Source organism: Rattus norvegicus, chromosome 9 (assembly GCF_036323735.1).
Source record: "Rattus norvegicus strain BN/NHsdMcwi chromosome 9, GRCr8, whole genome shotgun sequence".
NCBI classification, from domain to species: domain Eukaryota; kingdom Metazoa; phylum Chordata; class Mammalia; order Rodentia; family Muridae; genus Rattus; species Rattus norvegicus.
This window is the reverse complement of record NC_086027.1, coordinates 68,041,573-68,062,359: the sequence shown is the minus strand read 5'-3', so window position 1 is coordinate 68,062,359 and position 20,787 is coordinate 68,041,573. Positions and strand designations below refer to the sequence as shown.

At 41.2% G+C, this 20,787-nt stretch overlaps 1 protein-coding gene across 10 annotated transcripts in view; it reads left to right on the top strand.

Annotated features, from left to right (window-relative positions):
• Tmem237 (transmembrane protein 237) overlaps positions 1 to 20,787 on the top strand; it is a 39,251-nt gene that overhangs the window by 4,372 nt on the left and 14,092 nt on the right. For 3 of the 10 annotated variants that reach the window (XM_006244977.5, XM_039083614.2, XM_006244975.5), the window contains exons 2-11: positions 1,756 to 1,787; positions 2,402 to 2,412; positions 3,882 to 3,938; positions 9,286 to 9,423; positions 13,158 to 13,275; positions 14,029 to 14,186; positions 17,344 to 17,467; positions 17,696 to 17,887; positions 19,215 to 19,288; positions 20,296 to 20,386. In XM_006244977.5, the coding sequence (XP_006245039.1) occupies positions 1,756 to 1,787; positions 2,402 to 2,412; positions 3,882 to 3,938; positions 9,286 to 9,423; positions 13,158 to 13,275; positions 14,029 to 14,186; positions 17,344 to 17,467; positions 17,696 to 17,887; positions 19,215 to 19,288; positions 20,296 to 20,386 (995 nt within the window). Of the gene's footprint in view, positions 1 to 949; positions 1,654 to 1,755; positions 1,788 to 2,401; positions 2,413 to 3,881; positions 3,939 to 9,285; positions 9,424 to 13,157; positions 13,276 to 14,028; positions 14,187 to 17,343; positions 17,468 to 17,695; positions 17,888 to 18,690; positions 18,795 to 19,214; positions 19,289 to 20,295; positions 20,387 to 20,787 lie in introns of those variants that run through there. The other 7 variants (XM_039083616.2, XM_039083615.2, XR_005488910.2 and 4 more) reach the window with 5 other exon arrangements.

Genomic DNA, 20,787 nt, shown 5'->3' with positions numbered 1-20,787 from the left:
TTAAACCTTTGGAATCGGTGCCTTCTTTAAGCAGCGTGAAATATGAGATAATAAATTGACATCTAGACACTGCTCTTAGTGTTCAATTCTTTTAAAGATGTATTTGTTTTAATGAGTGTTTTGCCTGCATCTATGTATAGCACCACTTGTGTGCCTGACTATTGCTCAAAGAAACCAGAAGAGGCTGGCCGTTGAATTACTGATGACTGTGAGCTGCTTTGTGGATTCTGGGAACTAAACCCAGGTCGGCTGCCATCTCTTCAGTGATTAGCATTTTATTTTGAAAAATTTCCGAATGTTTTTTTTTTTTAAGATTTATTCATTTTTTTCTTTTTTCTTTTTTTCGGAGCTGGGGACCGAACCCAGGGCCTTGTGCTTCCTAGGTAAGCGCTCTACCACTGAGCTAAATCCCCAACCCCAATATTCATTTATTATATATAAGTACACTGTAGTTGTCTTCAGATACACCAGAAGAGGGCATCGGATCTCTTTACAGATGGTTGTGAGCCACCATGTGGTTGCTGGGAATTGAACTCAGGACCTCTGGAAGAGCAGTCGGTGCTCTTAACCGCTGAGCCATCTCTCCAGCCCTTCCGAATGCTTTTTAAACTAATGCTCGGGGCTGGGGATTTAGCTCAGTGGTAGAGCGCTTACCTAGGAAGCACAAGGCCCTGGGTTCGGTCCCCAGCTCCGAAAAAAAGAACCCAAAAAAAAAAAAAAAAAAAAAAACCCTAATGCTCCCTGAACTCACAAGCACAACTTTTCTTACTCTGGTAGGACAGTGTAAATTACACCAACCCCAAATGCTTTCTGTTTTTTTTTTTTTTTTTTTTTTTTTGGTTCTTTTTTTCGGAGCTGGGGACCGAACCCAGGGCCTTGTGCTTCCTAGGTAAGCGCTCTACCACTGAGCTAAATCCCCAGCCCCATGCTTTCTGTTCTTAAATATGTTATCTATTTCTATTCCAGGTAACTTTTAAAATAGCATGTTACTTTGTGGCATAAAACCTTAGTTGGCTTCCTACTTAATAAAACTAAATCCATACTCCTCTTAGTCTGCAAGGCCTTAATTAATGTGGCTTCTGCCTTTCTGTCCTCTGTAACTGTGCTCCGGCCTTGCTGCTCTCCTTTACCTGGAGCACTTCGTGTCCAAGCCTTAACATTTACTCATCATTGCCTATTAATTTGGCTCCTCTGCCACAAAGGTCTCAGCTCAGATAACATCAGAGAGGCTTTCCCTAAGAAAAGTGTCACTCTTCATTCCTTACATATGGTTATTTATCGTACGTAAACACATGCACACATACACACACAGGCATGCACACATACACACACAGGCATGCACACACAGACTTATATGGCATGGTCTGGCTTTATCTGTGTATGCAACATTATTTTCCAATACTTGACCACTAACGGAAGGCCTGAAAAGGGAGGCGATGTATGTTCAGATCCTTGTCTGAATGCTCATAATGGGCCAGCCTGGTTGACATGGAAGAAAAAAGAATTTTACATGGAGCGTAGAAACGGCAGAACAGATCTAAAGCCGGCAGTCCAGTTTCCATCACCACCTCCCAGGATTCACTGATGAACAATCTTCGATTTGAAGATTTGAAGATAATTGCTGACCCATCTTATTTGCATAACATCTGAATGGTGGGCTTTTAAAAGAGTAGCTTTGTGGCATGTGAGAGAATTGAAGGTAAGAGTCACCCAGCTTTTATTGATGAGATTTTTGCCTCTCCCCTCCCCCTCTAGCGTCCTCCGCGAGCACTTCCACCTGTGCCAAGGTAAAAACAGTTTACGTCATTTAATTATTGAACTTTAAAAATGTAAAGTGAGTAGGAAAAAATTGAATAGTATGGTTGAAAACCTACAATACTTCATATAAAAACCTTCCTGGAATTTTTAGAAGTCTTCCGAAAAAGTTAGAGGCAAAAGTTAAATTCGAGTAATGAGAAAAATGGTAGAAACCCCTTAATCTAGCACAATAGAGTAATGGGTTTGTTCTGAGTGTCCTAGTGTCCTGCTTACCAGGATTCTCCGAGGCCCTTGTGTTTGTGGGACAAGCGTCAGCGCTTGAGCTGATTATAACCAGAGACAAAGGAGAATTCTTAATCTGCTTAGTCCCTGTAGTTAACAGACAGTAGGGAATGTGTATTTGTGCTTTCAAAATATTTGTTAGCAGTGCTATTAAACAACATACTATTGACAAATAAGTAGTTAGTTTGTAAATTAAGTATGCGCGCGGAAGCTAGTTTTATTTTTAAGGTTGTAATGATGTAATGATGTAAGTTGATTTTTAGCCAGACAATAAAATAGATATCTAATTAATAGTTTCTTTTCTTTCTCTCTCTTTCTCTTTTTCCCCCTTCTGATTAAACTTGGCCGGGGTCACTTGAAGTGCTATCCAAGGTGAGTTAGTTTGCTCTTTTTTTTTTTTTTCAGAGCTGGGGACCGAACCCAGGGCCTTGCGCTTGCTAGGCAAGCGCTCTACCACTGAGCTAAATTCCCAACCCCAAGTTAGTTTGCTCTTAGTGTAAACAGTCCTAAATGTGTTTGGTGTTGTAAAGTAAGTGTGAGGATGAGCACACTGGTTCTTACGAGCCTGCCTAGACTATGTAGGTCTCAAGGTGGGGACAGTAGCACACACCTGTATCACCGGCCCTTACGGCCCGAGGGAGGAGAGCTGCTTGAGCCCGGGAGTTGAAGGCCAGAATGGGTAACAGTCAGACGTTGCCTCAGAAAAATAATAATAATACTTTCTTTGATTCCTTAGAGTATTCTACTTAGAATTGAATCTAAGTGTACAGTCTGTAAATCTTCAGTGCTCACTTGTTTTCCCCATCTCCAGTGACTGCCATTTGGAAGTTATGTGTGATATACCGTAATATGTTGCTCTCTGTAGTCCTCTTGGCTTGCTAATAACTCTGTAATAGACTGCACTTTTCTCATTTAGTCAGGATAAGCAAGGTTATGCTGCACTAATAACTCAAAACGTTTTATTCACTTATCGTCTTCCAAGTGTGTTGGACATAACTGAAGGTTGGACCAGCAGGATGGCTTAGTGGGTGAAGAAGGTACCTGCTGCCAAGCTGAAACCCCGAGTTAGAGTCCCAGAACCCATAAGGCAAAAGGAAAGAACTGACTCCTGCAAGTTGTCCTCTGACATCTACATACAAGATGTGGCGTGCACATTTCCAGGCATACACACCTACACCCACCTCTCCCCCCACCCTCTCTCTCTGTCACACACACACACACACACACACACACACACACACACGTATATACATAACATAAATAAATGTTAAGTTTATTTCTCCAAAGGAAAAGTCCAAGTAGGTTAATTGCAAAGTCCTCGTCTTCTGGGCACCAATCCAAGCACTGACTGTACTTTACCCTGCTTAACTTCTTATGTGCTGCAGACAGACACGTGCCATATCTATTCAGCAACCTGGCCAGAGCCAGTCTAGACTATAGTACCTCAGTGCCAGGGACTGGAGACTGTATGGGACCATGTGGACGTTTCTTGAGCCAACTTTCTTTCTTTCTTCTTTTTTTCCCCACAGTTCACAGAGGCTTTTTATTTACACTTTACAGTTAAGAATCCCAGGATTTTCTCTCCTGTATGTTTTTGTCTTGCCTCTTCATGGTCCATGATGCCTTGAGCCAGCTTTCTAAGTGACAGTTTAAACACCGCTGGGCAGCAGGTGTATACTGACACCGTGTGTGGCTGCCTTTGGCTTGTCAGCCTCTTACCTTTCTTCCCCTTATACATAAACATTGGTCGACTCCAGAGAAGAGAAGGGAAAGCCTTCCTTACCAGAAATCCTGTTCTAGCTGATTGTCTGCCTTTCTTGTTGTTGCTCTTTGTTTTATAGATGAGATTCCACTTAGTCATCCTAAGAAAAAGAAATCCAGAACAAAGAGCACACCAGGTAAGATATCAGTATTATGGGAGATGACAAGTTTTCCCAGCACTGTAAGCATGATCAGCATTACAAATTACAGAGAGACAGGTTCCAGGGTAGCACATCACCCATGTGTTGGGATCAGTGGGGCAAGACCATGGTAACCTGAGACTAACTACACGTGTTTATAGAACAAAGTTCTGCGCATAGGTGCTTAACGTTTACAGTGTTGCTGGGTTCTTTGGGTCTTTGTCCCTAGAAGCTCTACTTGGTTCTAGACCTTTGCATACATTAATAGATTTAGAGACCTGGGATTCTTAACTCTCCCATTCTGTGTTAGAGCAAGACCCTGAAGGCAGGGTCACATCATCCATGTCTTCAAGCTTTAATAGCAAGCAAGCCCATGAAGCCCTTCTGCCATCCCCATAATCCTGGGTGGCCTATTAGTAACTCAGACCCAACACATCTGGAGTACATAACCTTCAATGGTCAGTTTGGGGTTTTCTTTATTTTCCTAGCCGGCTTGAGACCTCAGAGTAACATTTAGTTGATTTCTTTTTTTTTCCCCCTCAGAGCTGAGGACTGAACCCAGAGCCTTGTGCTTGCTAGGCAAGCATTCTACCACTGAGCTAAATCCCCAACCCCACTTAGTTGATTCCTTTCTTTCTTTCTTTCTTTCTTTTCTTTTTTTTTTTTTTTTTGGTTCTTTTTTTTGGAGCTGGGGACCGAACCCAGGGCCTTGCGCTTCCTAGGTAAGCACTCTACCACTGAGCTAAATCCCCAGCCCTTCTTTCTTTCTTTCTTTCTTTCTTTCTTTCTTTCTTTCTTTCTTTCTTTCTTCCTTCCTTTCTTTCTTTCTTTCTTCTTATTGGATATTTTGCTTTATTTACATTTCAAATGTTATTCCCTTTCCCAGTTTCCTGGACATAAGCCCCCTATCGCATCACCCTTCCCTTCTTCTATAAGGATGTTCTCCTCTCCATCCATCCCCTCTTCCCTCCTCTCCTCTGACATTCCCCTACACTGGGGGTCCAACCTTGGCAGGACCAAGGACTTCTTCTATTAGTGCCCAACAAGACCTTCCTCTGCTACGTATGCAGCTGGAGCCATAGGTCAGTCCGTGTACAGTCTTTGAGTAGTGGTTTAGTCCCTGGGAGCTCTGGTTGTTTAGCATTGTTGTTCATATGGGGTTGCAAGCCCCTTCAGTTCTTTCAGTCCTTTCTCTAATTCCTCCAACGGGGGTCCCGTTTACAGTTCAGTGGTTTGCTGCTAGCATTCGCCTTTGTATTTGACATGCTCTGGCTGTGTCTCTCAGGAGACATCTATATCCGGTTCCTGTCAGAATGCCCTTCTTAGCTTCATCAATCTTACCTAGTCTTGGTGACTGCATATATATGAGGCACATGTGGGGCAGGCTCTGAATGACCGTTCCTTCAGTTGTTGCTCCAAACTCTTGTCTCCATATCCCCTCCTATGAATATTTTTGTTCCCCCTTTTAAGAAGGACTGAAGCATCTGCACTTGGTCATCCTTCTTCTTGAACTTCTTGGTCTGTGGATTGTATCTTGGGTGATTCAAGTTTTTGGGCTAATATCCACTTATCAGTGAGTGTATACCATGTGTGTTTTTCTGTGATTGGATTACCTCACTCAGGATGATATTTTCTAGTTCCATCCATTTGCCTATGAATTTTATAAAATCATTGTTTTTGATAGTTGAGTAGTACTCCATTGTGTAAATGTACCACATTTTCTGTATCCATTCCTCCGTTGAAGGGCATCTGGGCTCTTTCCAGCTTCTGATCATTATAAAAAAGGCTGCTGTGAACATAGTGGAGCACGTGTCTTTTTTATATGTTAGGGCATCTTTTGGGTATATGCCCAGAAGAGGTATAGCTGGGTCCTCAGGTAGTTCAATGTCCAATTTTCTGAGGAACCTTCAGACTGATTTCCAGAATGGTTGTACCAGTCTGCAATCCCACCAACAATGGAGGAGTGTTCTTCTTTCTCCACATCCTCACCAGCATCTGTTGTCACCTGATTTTTTTTATCTTAGCCATTCTGATTGGTGTGAGGTGGGGTCTCAGGGTTGTTTTGATTTGCATTTCCCTGATGACTAAGGATGTTGAACATTTCTTTAGGCGTTTCTCAGCCATTCGGCATTCCTCAGCTGTGAATTCTTTGTTTAGCTCTATACCATATTTTTAAAATAGGGTTATTTGGCTCTCTGCAGTCTAACTTCTTGAGTTCTTTGTATATTTTGGGTATTAGCCTTCTATCAGATGTAGGATTGGTAAAGATCTTTTGGTTGCCGTTTTGTCCTAGTGACAGTGTCCTTTGCCTTACAGAAGCTTTGCAGTTTTATGAGGTTCCATTTGTCAATTCTTGATCTTAGAATATAAGCCATTGGTGTTTTTGTTCAGGAAATTTTTCCCAGTGCCCATGTGATCAAGACTCTTCCCCACTTTTTCTTCTATTAGTTTGAGTGTATCTGGTTTGATGTGGAGGTCCATGATCCACTTGGACTTAAGCTTAGTACAGTGTGATAAGAATGGATCAATTTGCATTCTTCTACATGCTGACCTCCAGTTGAGGCACCATTTGTTGAAAATGCTATCTTTTTTTCATTGGATGGTTTTAGCTCCTTTGTCAAAGATCAAGTGACCATAGGTGTATCGGTTCATTTCTGGGTCTTCAATTCTATTCCATTGATCTACCTGCCTGTCTCTGTACCAATACCAGTTTTTAATCACTATTGCTGTGTAATACTGCTTGAAGTCAGGGATGGTGACTCCCCCAGAAGTTCTTTTATTGTTGAATATAGTTTTCACAATCCTGGGTTTTTTTGTTATTCCAAATGAATTTGCAAATTGCTCTTTCTAACTATATAAAGAATTGAATTGGAATTTTGATGGGGATTGCATTGAATCTGTAGATTGCTTTTGGCAAAATGGCCATTTTTACTATATTAATATATTAATACTAATTATCCATGAGCATGGGAGGTCTTTCCATCTTCTGAGATCTTTAGTTTCTTTCTTCAGAGACTTGAAGTTCTTGTCGTACAGCTCTTTCACTTGCTTGGCTAAAGTCACACCGAGGTATTTTATATTATTTGGGAATATTGTGAAGGGTGTCATTCCCCTAATTTCTTTCTCATCTTGTTTATCCTTTGAGTAGAGGAAGGCTACTGATTTGTTTGAGTTAATTTTATACCCAGCCATTTGCTGAATTTGTTTATCAGGCTTAGTAGTTCTCTGGTGGAACTTTTGGGGTCACTTAAGTATACTATCATATCATCTGCAAATAGTGATATTTTGACTTCTTCCCTTCCAATTTGTATCCCTTTGATCTCCTTTTGTTATTCGATTGCTCTGGCTAGGATTTGAGTACTATATTGAATAAGTAGGGAGAGAGTGGGCAGCCTTGTCTAGTTCCTGATTTTAATGGGATTGCTTCAAATTTCCCTCCATTTAGTTTAATGTTAGCTACTGGTTTGCTGTATATGGCTTTTACTATGTTTAGGTATGGGCCTTGAATTCCTGATCTTTTCAGGGTTTTTATCATGAAGGGGTGTTGAATTTGTCAAATGCTTTCTCACCATCTAATGAAATGATCATGTGGTTTTTTTTCTTTGAGTTTGTTTATATAGTGGATTACCTTGATGGATTTCCATATATTGAACCATCCCTGCATGCCTGGGATGAAGCCTACTTGATCATGGTGGATGATTGTTTTGATGTGCTCTTGGATCCAGTTTGCAAGAATTTTCTTGAGTATTTTTGCGTTGATATTCATAAGGGAAATTGGTCTGAAGTTCTCTTTCTTTGTTGGGTCTTTGTGGTTTAGGTATAAGAGTAATTGTGGCTTCATAGAAGGAATTCGGTAGTGCTCCATCTGTTTCTATTTTGTGGAATAGTTTGGACAGTATTGGTATGAGGTCTTCTATGAAAGACTGATAGAATTCTATACTGAACCCACTGGTCCTGGGCTCTTAACTTCACTCTTTACTTAACATCTCTCCCAAGCCTAAAAGGTCTGTAGTGGTGATGTTTGATTTTTGTTGCTGATGTTGTCTGGTTTTCTCTTATGTAAAGGAACCATATGCTATGGGCACAGTCTTGGCTCTTTATAGAGCACTGTAAAGGGACCATATGCTATGGGCACAGTCTTGGCTCTTTATAGAGCACTGTAAAGGGACCATATGCTATGGGCACAGTCTTGGCTCTTTATAGAGCACTGTAAAGGGACCATATGCTATGGGCACAGTCTTGGCTCTTTATAGAGCACTGTAAAGGGACCATATGCTATGGGCACAGTCTTGGCTCTTTATAGAGCACTGTAAAGGGACCATATGCTATGGGCACAGTCTTGGCTCTTTATAGAGCACTGTAGGGATCCCTAATACCTAGTGGTGGTTTCGTGTTGTTACAGTATTGTTTAATCTTTAACTTAATATTATTTAATTTATGTAAAGATTTCATTCTAAAGAGTGTTACAGTTCAACATAAAATTGTGGGTGGTATGGCGAGGGTACAGTGTAGATTGCTAGCAGTGGAAGGATTTATCTTGTTGATCATATGGATTCTGCTAATTCACCTTCAAGGAAAAATTTCTCCTATTTTCTGTCACCATGACCCATGGGAGTGTCACCTTCTCTAAGTCCCTGACAAAATGGGACAATGTCAGCCACTGATTCAGTGAATGAAAGGTAGTTTATCTTCCGTTTGCACTTGTCAGCCATTTTTCCCCAGTGCTAGGATAACCCTGGCCCCATATACTATGCCGATGTTTTCCACTAACCCTCATCTGCAGCCCAGAGTTGGCCTTCGGAATACCAGCGAGGCTAAGGACATTCTCCCTTTGTTTTTCAGCATATTTTTCCTTTTCAAGGAATAGCAGTAGGCAAGGGAAAGTAGTCAAGAATGTTTCCAATTTCCCAAATAATGTTGATATTTGGTTATTAGGGGAAAAGTTGAAACTCCTAAATGACCTGTCACTTCCATGTGTTAACTTGCATGTGAAAGAATGAGCTATAGTTCTTAGGGTCGGAGATGACAGTGTTGTCTATGAGGTCAGTTTTAATTTCTCTGTACCCTTTTGAAAGCTCTGAATATTCTGAAACAATTTCTTGTCCTCGGCATTAAACGGGTCTTCTTTTCAGCCCTCCCCCTTCTCAGCTTGCCTCTTCCCATGTTTATTTCATTTTCAGCATAGAACCTGTAGTGAGAGGAGAGGAGGCACGAAGTCAGTATAGAAGCACAATCCAGAAGAGGGGTGTTGTTGTACAGAAAACATTGTAGGGACCCTTGACCCATTTTTCTAACTCAGTGGTCTCTGCTCGAGTTGACACGTTTTTCTCCTGTCCTTCGGTAGCTCCTGCTTCTTCAGAAGGCCTTGCTGAGCCCGTTGTTAACAGGAGGGCTGAGGGCAGTGAGCCACCAGCTGCAGAACTCAAGGAGTACCCAGAGGCTCCTGTTCAAAGGAAACAGAAGAAGATAAGACCACCTCCTGGTACGTGAGGAAACGGGTAGACTGTGACAGAAGTTGTGATTTTGAACCTTGTTCCCATAGGTGGGTTCTTGCTTTCTTCCTTAAAATACCTACCATTTCAAGTCCAATGACTCAGACCCTTTTTCAGGTCTCTTTGGTCATGAATATGTAGTCTAAGAGAGAAGAACTGAGAGATAGAGAGAGGGATAGAGATAGATGGATGGATGGATAGATAGATAGGTAGGTAGGTAGATAGATAGATAGATAGATAGATAGATAGATAGATAGATAGATATCAGGTCTAAACCAGAAAGCTCAGTTCCTAGTTCATGCAAGAATTTAATTAGTGAAATGAAAATTTCAGATTAGTAGAGATAGGGTGAATTCTGTACTATCAAGGATCTAATAAAGCAATAGTCACCATTTATTGTGAAATTGTGACCTACATTAGTGCTCTCAATGTAAACAGAGAGAGAGAGAGAGAGAGAGAGAGAGAGAGAGAGAGAGAGAGAGAGAATCAAGTTGGCAGTGCTATTTGCTTTTTAAATTTGAAAATCTAGTGTTGAGCTGAGCATAGTATATACCTGTAATCAGCACTCACAACGCTGAGTGAGGCAGGAGGATTGCAAGGTGTAGGATAGCTACATAATGAATTCCAGCCTGAGCTACAAAGTAAGATCTTGTCTCAAAAAAGACCATCGTACAAAAATAAAATCTAGTGATAATGGGCACAGAAACACAGAAACACAGAAATAGGAGCATAAATGGCCTTGGCCTGTCCTGATGTCTAAGAATGGAAGCGGCTATAATAATTTCAAACAAAGGATATTAGCTAAAATCGGGTAACCACCAGAACTCTGTGATCCTGGTTAAATAATGACATTTATCTAAATAAGCATAAAGCAAGTATAGGTTAGAAGGAGTGTTCCAGTGAACTAATATCCTGGGAAGACATCTACAAAGTATTGTTGAGTGACCGACAAAGGTTATGAAACAGTGCGCTTGGAGAGGACCTCACTCTCACAAAATATACTTTATTCTTTTCCTGTGGTTGCTGTAACAAGTTACTATAAACTCGGAGACCTCAAACAATCAACATTTATCCTTTTCATGGGTCTAAAGGATAGAAGTTCAAAATCAAGGTGTTCCGAGGCTGGACTGCTTCCAGAGGCTCTGAGGAAGGCGCCTTCCTTGCCCCTTGCAGCCTCTGGCAGGATGGCCAATCCTCAGCATCCTTGACTGTGGACACATTATGCCAATCTCTGCCCATCTCACATGTTTCATTTTGCCCGTTTCCCTGATTCTCTTCATCGAAGACACCAGCCATTGGATTTAGGGTCCATCCTTCCCCAGCATGACCTTATCTTAACTTGTTTATGTCTGCAAATGCTCTGTTTACACATAAAGTTATGCTGGCAGGTCCTGGATGTCTGACTTGCATGTGTGTCAGGGGCATGATTCAATCTAGACCGTAGGTATAGGCACACATGAGCACAGTGAAGACAGTGGAGAACAGTGGTGCTAACTGACTAGATTGTCTTTTAACAAGGAAGAACAAAATATGATTTTAATTTTCTTCATTTAAGAACATATATTAGTTTTATGGTAATTAGAAAGGGACAGTGGACTGACTTTATTAATATTAAACAAAGGAGAGGAAGGAGTAACTGTGAGGTTAGCTGGTCACTGTTATCACAGATTAGCCCTTGAGGAGAATTTAACAGTGTTTCTCCTGACTAATTAATGACTGTGCTCTTAGAGAGCAGCAGGTACTGACTGATTAAAGTTACAGGAGCAGAGTGGCAGGACTTAGGACTGAGGAGAACACAGGCCAGTTTTGGGAAGCATTGAAGTGGGTGTCACAGTACCTGGGCGCTGGAAGAGCAGAAGCAGTTGGAAGGAGACCCAGGTGACTCCCACGGGAGAGCCTACCCTCCGTTCGACGTAGGAATCACCAGCATGAATGTAGGTTGATGACAATAAAGTTTTGATCATTTGGTCAGGATAAGAATTTGAAAATTGAGATGATACCAATTCCTAGACTGTGAAGAATAGCTGCATAAAACTGGCCTAGCCATTTTCAGAACATTCTTGACCCAGCTGAGCGGCGGCACGTGCCTTTAGGCTCACCACTTTGGAGGCTGAGGCAGAAGGTCTATGAGTTCCAGGTCAGTGTGGACAAAGTGTCTCAAAAAGACAAAACACAAAAGAAAAGAAAAACCAAACCAACAAAAAGCCCAAACTGCAAAACAAGCCGGAGAAGAATCAGACCAAAGGAGATCTGCGTTCCGGGGAGCCTGCTCTAGCCATTCTAAGTGCACCAGCTTTGCCGGTCTGGTGGTATAGTATTTTTCTCTTTTCTTCTGAAGCAGGGTCTTGTGTAACCCACACTTGCCGTGATGTGTAGCTGAGGATTGAACTTGTGAGCCTCCTCTTTCCTCACCACTTTCCAGCTGCTAGGATTATGGTGACCACGCCTGTTTTTCTTTTTTCTCCAGTGCTGGGGACTGAACCTTGTGCACTAGGCGAGCACTGTACCATCTGAGCTATGTCTGTTGTCTGTTGCTCTGACTTCTAGGAGTTTAAAGCTCTGGTTCTTGTTTTGCTTTACCCAGAATGACCGTTGTGTACTGTTCTGCCTATATTGTCTTTCAGGCCTGGGCTGCATTTTAGTCAAACGTTTGAAGGGTTGAGGCTGTCTCGGGATCTAGTGTTTTCAGGTGGGAAGACTAGCTAATGGGTAGGTGGCCTGTCCACTTGTTTGAACTTAATGACTCCACTGGGTGCAGGATAGCAGAGGTCATATGACTGAGATCCCTGCACTCTCAGAAAGCCTGTTGTCTGTGGCTTTGGGCAATTTGGATGACGAACGGTTCCCCACACTCACGCAAACCTTTACTAACCTGTAAGGGCAGCTCACTGTGCCTTCGCACGTGATGACGAACACCTGCTTCCCTTCTGGGACTCTGGGATTTTGGTAAGTGTAGGTCTGTGTGACTGACGTTGAGTCTCTGATGAGCTTCCTTGTCGGATCTGCCTGCCCTGTGTTGGCATAACCTGCTGCTGGGATTCGTGGCACGGTTTGCTCTGGCGAAGGACTGTTGTCACTGCGCTGTTTCACCTGGGTTCGCTCCACTTTTCCTTTTGCTGATTTTGCTTTTGTTCTTTTGCTGTAATAAACTAACCACGAGTGTAATGACATCTGAGTCCCGTGATTCCTGCCAACAAGTAGCTAAACCTGGAGGTACTCCGAACTTGGAGGCTAGTGTTTGGTTTCATTTGTTTGAGGCAGGGTGTTACTATGTGGTCCTTGCCAGCCTAGACTTTAACTATGTAGTCCAGGCTAGTCTCAAATTGACAGAGATCTGCCTGTCTCCACTTTCTGAATACTAGGATTAAAAACATGCACCACCACACCAGCCAAATTTTTCAGATAAAAAAATTTACACTTCTATATTTTAAATGTAGAATTTCAAGTTTTAATGTCAACCAGTACAGAAAAAAATTAAGAAATCTAATCCCAGTGGGCATGTTGGCACATGCCTTTAGCGGGCAGTTCTCTGAGTTTAAGGTTAACCTGGTCTACATAACAAATTCCAGGGAAGCTGAGACGACATAGTCAGACTCCGTCTCAAAGAACACTGCCCTTGGCGAAAGAATTGGTCCAACCAAAAGTCTGACAGTTCTCTTGTCTCGAAAAAGGTGTGTACTGTTTCATTTCTACCTTGTAATCATGTGACACATCTTACTTTCAGAGTTGGAGACTTCCTTCACTGAAAAGCCATCCAGTCCGTCTTTACTACGGAATGAAAACGGCATGGACGTGGAGCCTCGTGAGGAAGTGGTTATTCCAAAACCTCGAAGGAAGGCGAAGTAATAGTTTATTCATCCATGGAGCTCTTCCTCAGAGCTGGTGCTGTGTTTAGTTCAAGTCCTCGCTGGGTCTCATCACACCATGTGTTGTGTCAGGATAAGCAGTAGTACAGAAATGAACCGATGCTATGAGGAATTTGAAAAGAATAGAACACTAAAGAAAAGAGAAGAATAATGTATGGAACTAGCCCAAGGAGTCATCTCGAAGAAAGCACAATCAGAGAGAATATTTTCATATAAGTTACAAAACTCGTCATTAAGGATAAATACTGTGATTCATTTCTCCATGTTAATGGATTTGAAGTAGGAAATAAGCCTAACCATTGTGTTTTAATATAGGAAATTAACTATCTTATATAGTTATTCCATTATTTATTATAAATAATAACATATCATTATAATCATATAAAATACAACAGCATACTTAAAATATACTGGAAGTTACATAACATTAATGTTTGTACATAAAAATTACTGCAAACAATAACCAGTCACGTTTAGAATTTTATAATTTGAAGTCAGGAGAAATCTCGTCCAGTGAGTGTCCATTTTCCAAATGAGAAGTCCGAGGTTCACAGGAACGTGTGCAGTTAATAACAGATTTATAATTAGATTTATTAATTAGATTTATTAACAGCATATTTCTTTCACTCCAAGTTCAGGATTCTGTCTATTATATTCATGGGTAATTTCTTGTGGGTCTTTAAAAATTCAAGAATTATTTATTGTTTCAAAGATTTCCCCTGATTTCAGGAAAATGCAGCCAGCGGAACCACAGTATGCCAGCGAGCTAGGGGTAGAAGATGAAGACGTAATTACGGATGAGCAGAGCACTCTAGAACACCACTCTAGGTTCACCGCACCCACCGGAGTCAGCCAGCCTGTTGGCAAAATATTTGTGGAAAAAAGCCGTAAGTAACTCCTTGTTTTGGAATACAATTGCTCTGAATATTGTCAAGGGATATCTTTAACTTGGTAATTATAGTTCTGATGACCTGAATGAAGGAAATAATAAAGAAATATGAATGAAAATTGACAGACAAATCTAGTCATTATACTATTGTTTTTTTTCCAACTAGATTTTGTTTTTAATTGAAAATAGATTATTTTTTCCTATACAGTATATTCTGATTTCAGTTTCCCTACCCCCAACTCAGGTGTTACCCTGAAGTAATTACCATCTGCTTCTTTTGAGACAGGACCCACTCACTGGGCTAAAAATGTACAGCAATTTTAGGTAGGCTGTCAGGACCCAAGTCAGGTCTCTGTGCTTGTAAGACAAGGCCATCCCCCCGACTCCCTCTTTTTTTAGAGCAATGTGACCAGTTATTTTATTCTTGTTTCCTTTGGTATAAAAACTTTTCTGTTTGACTGACCAATAAAGAAAACCACAAATGCTTTTTTTTGGCTCTCCAGGAAAGTTTTTTTTTTTTTTGAGAAAATTAATTATTCTTTCATCCTTTAAAAATATCTGAGCAATGGGTTTTGTGAAGGTAATTGAGATGGCGTCAGCCTGCTTCCTGACCCATTTCTGGATTGCAACACCTAAAGAAGAAAGTGACCACAGTGCATATGTGCGTTGCCCCAGGCCGACTCCTGAGTCTCAAGAGAGCCTTTTGAAGTTCTCTTCCCTGCCAGCACAGGAGGCTGTGCTGCACACTCGGGCATCTCTTCTCAAGAATTGTAAAGAATTTTTCAAATAATAGCTTGCCTTCATAGTGTAAACATTTAAAATAATTTTTAAAAAAATATTTATTTTAAAAACTTATTTATTTTTATTTTATGTGTTTGAGTGTTTTGCCTCTGTGTTCTAAATGTGTGTCTTGTGCCTACAAAGGTCAGAAGAAGGCACCTAATCTTTAGAATTAGAACTACAGTGGCTGTAAGCCACCATGTGGGTGCTGGGAACAGAACCCAGGTCCTCTGCAGGAACAGCAAGTACTCTGAACTTCTCAGCCATTTCTCTAGTCCCCAACCTTTTCATCTTAATATTCCTAAAGTATTTAAATTACTTCTATAGACTGTCTTGCTTTTAAATTTAATTCTGAGTTGAAAGTTTATTGTTGATTTAAATATAGTTGATCTTAAAATTGTTATTATTTTAATGTTGGCCTTGGGTTAAGAGGAAAGTTATCGGCATTGCATTATTATTTTAGAAGATGAAAAACAACTAAAGAAATGTTCAACATCCTTAGTCATCAGGGAAATGCAAATCAAAACAACCCTGAGATTCCACCTCACACCAGTTAGAATGGCTAAGATAAAAAACTCAGGGGACAGCAAATGCTGGTGAGGATGTGGAGAAAGAGGAACACTCCTCCATTGTTGGTGGGATTGCAGACTGGTAAAACCATTCTGGAAATCAGTCTGGAGGTTCCTCAGAAAATTGGACATTACACTACCTGAGGTCCCAGCTATCTAACATTCCTGGGCATATACTCAAAAGATGCTCCAACATACAATAAGGACACATGTTCCACTATGTTCATAGCAGCCTTATTTATAATAGCCAGAAGCTAGAAAGAACCCAGATGCCCTTCAACAGAGGAATGGATACAGAAAATGTTGTACTTCTACATTATGGAGTACTAATCAGCTATCAAAAACAATGACTTCATAAAACTCATAGGCAAATGGATGGAAATAGAAAAATATCATCCTGAGTGAGGTAACCCAGTCACAAAAAAGCACACATGGTATGTACTCACTGATAAGTGGCTATTAGCCCCAAAACTCAGATTACCCAAGATACAATCCACAAACCACATGATGCTCAAGAAGGATGACCAAAATGTGGATGCTTCAGTCCTTTTTAGAAGGTGGAACAAAAATATTCATAGGAGGAGATATGGAGACTGAAGAAAGGCCATTCAGAGCCTGCCCAACCTGGGGATCCATCCCATATACATATAGCTACTAAACCCAGACGAAATTGTTGATGCCAAGAAATGCATGCTGACAGAAACCTGATAGAGTTGTCTCCTGAGAGGCTCTGCCAACCATTGAACTGAGAATGCGGTCCCCATTGGAGGAGTTAGAGAAAGGATTGAAGGAGCTGAAGGGGCTTACAACCCCATAAGAATAATAATACCAACCAACCAGAGCTCCTAGGGACTAAACCGCTACCCAAAGAGTACACATGGACAGAGGATAGCCTTGTCAGGCACCAATGGGAGGAGAAGCCCTTGGTCCTGCCAAGACTGGACACCCCCCACCCCCATTGTGTAGGGGAATGTCAGGTCGGGGAGGAGGGAAGGGGTGGGTGGATGGGTGGGGGAACACCCTCATAGTAGAAGGGGGAAGAGGAATGGGATAGGGGATTTATGGATGGGAAACCAGGAAAGGGGTTACATTTGAAATGTAAATAAAAAATAGCATATATATATATGATATATATATGATATATATATTTAAAAAAAGATGAATAAATTGGGGCTAGAGAGATGGCTCAGCAGTTAAGAGTACCAACTGCTTCTGGAGGTCCTGAGTTCAATTCCCAGCAACCAAATGGTGGTTCACAACCATCTGATGGAATCTGATGCCTCTTCTGAAGAAAGAGACTGTATACTCACATACATAAAATAAATAACTAAATCTTAAAAATAAAGATGAAGAAATTACATATCTAAGTAGTCAAAGGTGAAAGAAAAGGAAAGTTACAGTCCAGTGTAATTTTTAGAATAAAAAAAATAGCAAATTCAACCCCTTCTATTTATTTATTTATTTATTTATTTATTTATTTATTTATTTAGGTTTTGAGCACATGTGCTTGTAGGTGTGAGGTAGACGAGTGACATTCGTGTGAGGTCAGGACAACTTTGTGGGGCCAGTTCCGTCCTGCTGCCTCTGTGGGTCTAGGGCCAAGCTTAGGTCAGCAGACTTGATCTGAGGCAGCACCTTTACTCCACTCTGCAGGCTCCTGGTCTGTTTTCTAAGATTTTATTTTATTCCAATCACTTACATGTGCATGCTCGTGGAGGCCAAGGCGCCAGATCCTCCTGGACCTGCAGTTCAGGCGCTTGCTTGTTAGCCTTCAGTGATTGTGTTCTGTCTGCTCCGCACTCCCAGGGAGATTTCAGGCGGCGGACCGTTCGGAGTTGATAAAGACCACAGAAAACGTAGATGTGTCAATGGACATGAAGCCATCTTGGACTACCCGCGATGTGGCACTTTCCGTGCACCGAGCTTTCAGGTGGCTGCCTTTTGTTGGTGTTCATTAAGCAAATGTTAATTGGATAGCATCGTTTAAAAGAAAAATGTTTGGCTGTTCCAACTTCGTAAACAATTTAAAATGGAATGTAGATTTATTCTTGTAGACATTCCATTTGTGCTTTTCAACTTTATTTTATTTGAGGAGGTTTTAAAAATACCTTAGCTTTTTATTTTAGTGGCTAATACATAACTAAAATCTTCTGTGCAGGATGATCGGCCTCTTCTCTCACGGCTTCTTGGCTGGCTGTGCTGTGTGGAATATTGTTGTGATCTGTGTTCTCGCGGGAGACCAGTTCTCTAATGTCTCCAACCTTCTGCAGCAGTACAAGCCCTTGGCATATCCCTTCCAGAGCCTTCTTTACTTGCTTTTGGCTCTAAGTACAGTTTCAGCATTTGACAGGTAAGGCTGTTGTGAATGCGGGCTCTTCTAACCTTCCTTCAGGAAGAAATAGTAAGCAATATATGTCACTATGGCTTTTCAAGGTTGAATGACCCTTTTTTAAACCAGTCTTTGGATTAGTATGGCCTTGTCTTCATTTCACTGTATTCATAGAGATCTTGTTTCCAAATGAAGTCACTTTCTTAAGGACTAAGGTTAGACCTTCACCACTTATTTTGGAGAACACAGGTCAACCCATTTTTAAAAATATCAGCAGGGCTGGAGAGATGGCTCGGTGGGTAAAGATGCCTGCTGCTAAACCTGCTGTCCTAAGTTTGCTACCCAAGAGCCACGCTGTGGAAGGAGACAACCAACTCCTACCTTCACATAGCTCCTGTGTGTGTGAGTGCATGGGCGTGTACCCACCTGCCCATACAAACTAAATAAAATCACACCCCCCTCAAAAAAACCCAAACAAACCCTGCCTATTGTCATGACTGGCCTGTTTTTGTGATAAAACACTATGCAAAAACAGTTTTGGGAGAAACAGGTTTGTTTTACCACATATTGTATGGTCCCCTGTCAGGGGAACACACAGCTAGAACTCACCAAGGCCAGAACCTGGAGTTGTGAACAGAGACCTGGTACTGGTTTCTTCTCCATGGCTTGCTCAGCCTTCTTTTTATACAACCCAGTACACCTGCCCAGCGACGGGCCTGCCCCAGCGATGGTGTCGCCCAGAGTGAGCCGGGCCCTCCCACAGTCTTGATTTGTTCCTTGGTTGTTTTTTTTTGTTTGTTTGTTTTATTTTGTTTTTGAGACAGGATTTCTCTGAGTAGCCTGGGCTTCCTGGACTCCCTCTGTACACTAGGCTGGCCCCAAACTGACAGACCCACCCGCCTCTGCTTTCCGAGGACTTGGATTAAAGGTGTGCACCACCCCGGCCCTGAGCACATCAAGAAAATGCCCCGATAGACTTGCTTACAGCCCAGTCCTATGGAGTCATTTTCTTAGTGGAGGTTCCCTCAGCTTCCCAGATGACTCTAGGTAAAGACCAGTTGATAAAAACTAGGCAGCACTGTAGTCCAATAGTTTACCGGGAAGAGGAGGAAGCTAATGATTTTTGCCAATCAAGGTTAAACTGTTTCCTCATGTGTCTTAATACTCATCTTCGTGTTAGATAGACTTTGTAAATCAGGTAGATACTTTCTTTGTTGAAGTTCAGACGTTAACTAGAGACTGGCAAGGGACAGACGTGGTGGCGGTAGAATAGAGAAGGGGACCCAGCAAGGGAAGATACTGTTGTGTTTCAGCTGCACAGTGACACAAAGTCTTCATCTCGTTCTAGGATCGACTTTGCTAAAACCTCAGTAGCAATCCGGAACTTTTTGGCCCTGGAGCCAACAGCTTTAGCCTCTTTCTGTAAGTAATAGTTACCTTAATAACTATGTTATAATTGAGGAGAAGAAAAATATTGTACAATTTATACTTTAAAATGTGGTAGGAGTAATTTTTTTTTTTCGGAGCTGAGGACCGAACCCAGGGCCTTGCACTTGCTAGGCAAGTGCTCTACCACTGAGCTAAATCCCCAACCCAGGAGTAATTTTTAAGAACTGTTTTTTGTTTTTGTTTTTGAGGCAGGATCTGTTACATAGCTCAGGTTGGCCTTGAACTTTCTGTGTGGTTGAGGATAGCTTTGAACTTCTCATTCTGTTTGCTTTCCCTTAAGTGCTGGGATTTGCAAGCATCCTCTGCTGTGCCTGGCTTACAAGTGTTTCTCATTTGAAGATCATCTAAGAGGTCCTGGGTTTAATGCCCCACACCAAAAATAATAAGTAAAGTTAAACTTGCTGGCCTTCATTACTTACTTAGCTTCTGTGTTTCCCCTTGGCAGACTCAGATGGCCTGGCATGACATACCATTTTATGTATTTTTGGCAATCTACAATACATTTTGTTGTAGGTTACAAGATTCTATTAAAGCTAGTTTGAAGACCTTGAACATTTAAATTTTTTTTTTAAAAGAATTATTTATTTTATGTGTTTGAGTACACTGTAGCTGTCTTCACACACACCAGAAGAGGGCATCAGATCTCATTACAGATGGTTGTGAGCCACCATGTGGTTGCTGGGATTTGAACTCAGGACCTCTGGAAGAGCAGTCAGTGCTCTTAACCACTGAGCCATCTCTCCAGCCCGAACATTTAAATTTTTAAAAGACCTAGGCTCCTCCTTGCCAGTTCTGATGATAAAATTGTGCTCATCTATTACACTCTACACTATATCCAGGCCCACATTTTAATAAAACTGTGTATTGGAGTTAAGTGAATTTATTTGTATAATCAATCCACAAGTGTGGATTGTTTTGGTCTTAAATTTAAATATAAACAACAGTTAAATTTATTAGTAATTTCACTTCTTCCCCCTCAGTGTATTTTACTGCTCTAACACTATCTCTGAGTCAGCAAATGACAAGTGACAGAATCTACCTTTACGAACCTTCTGTCAATGGAAGCCTCTGGTAAGACTCCACAGTAATGTTAGCAGTTATGCTAACAGCAGCAATGGGGGAGCAGGAGGGTAATGATGCCTTTCCACATTTTCACTCATAGACCATACCAAGGATACATTTCTGTTTATAATAAACCATGAGAAGAAAATAACTGTTCCGTTGGTTAATGGAGAATGACCTTTTTATATTTTATATTTTTGTTTTTCTTGACATGTAGTTTCAAGTAGCCCAAACTTCTTATGTAGGTGAGACTGGCCTTGAACTCCTGATCATACTGCCTGTCCCTCCTAAGTGCTGTGATTATAGGAATGAGCTCCTATACCCCACTTATACCTAGGTTTTTTTTTCTTTCTTTCTTTTTTTTTTTTTTATTAACTTGAGTATTTCTTATATACATTTCGAGTGTTATT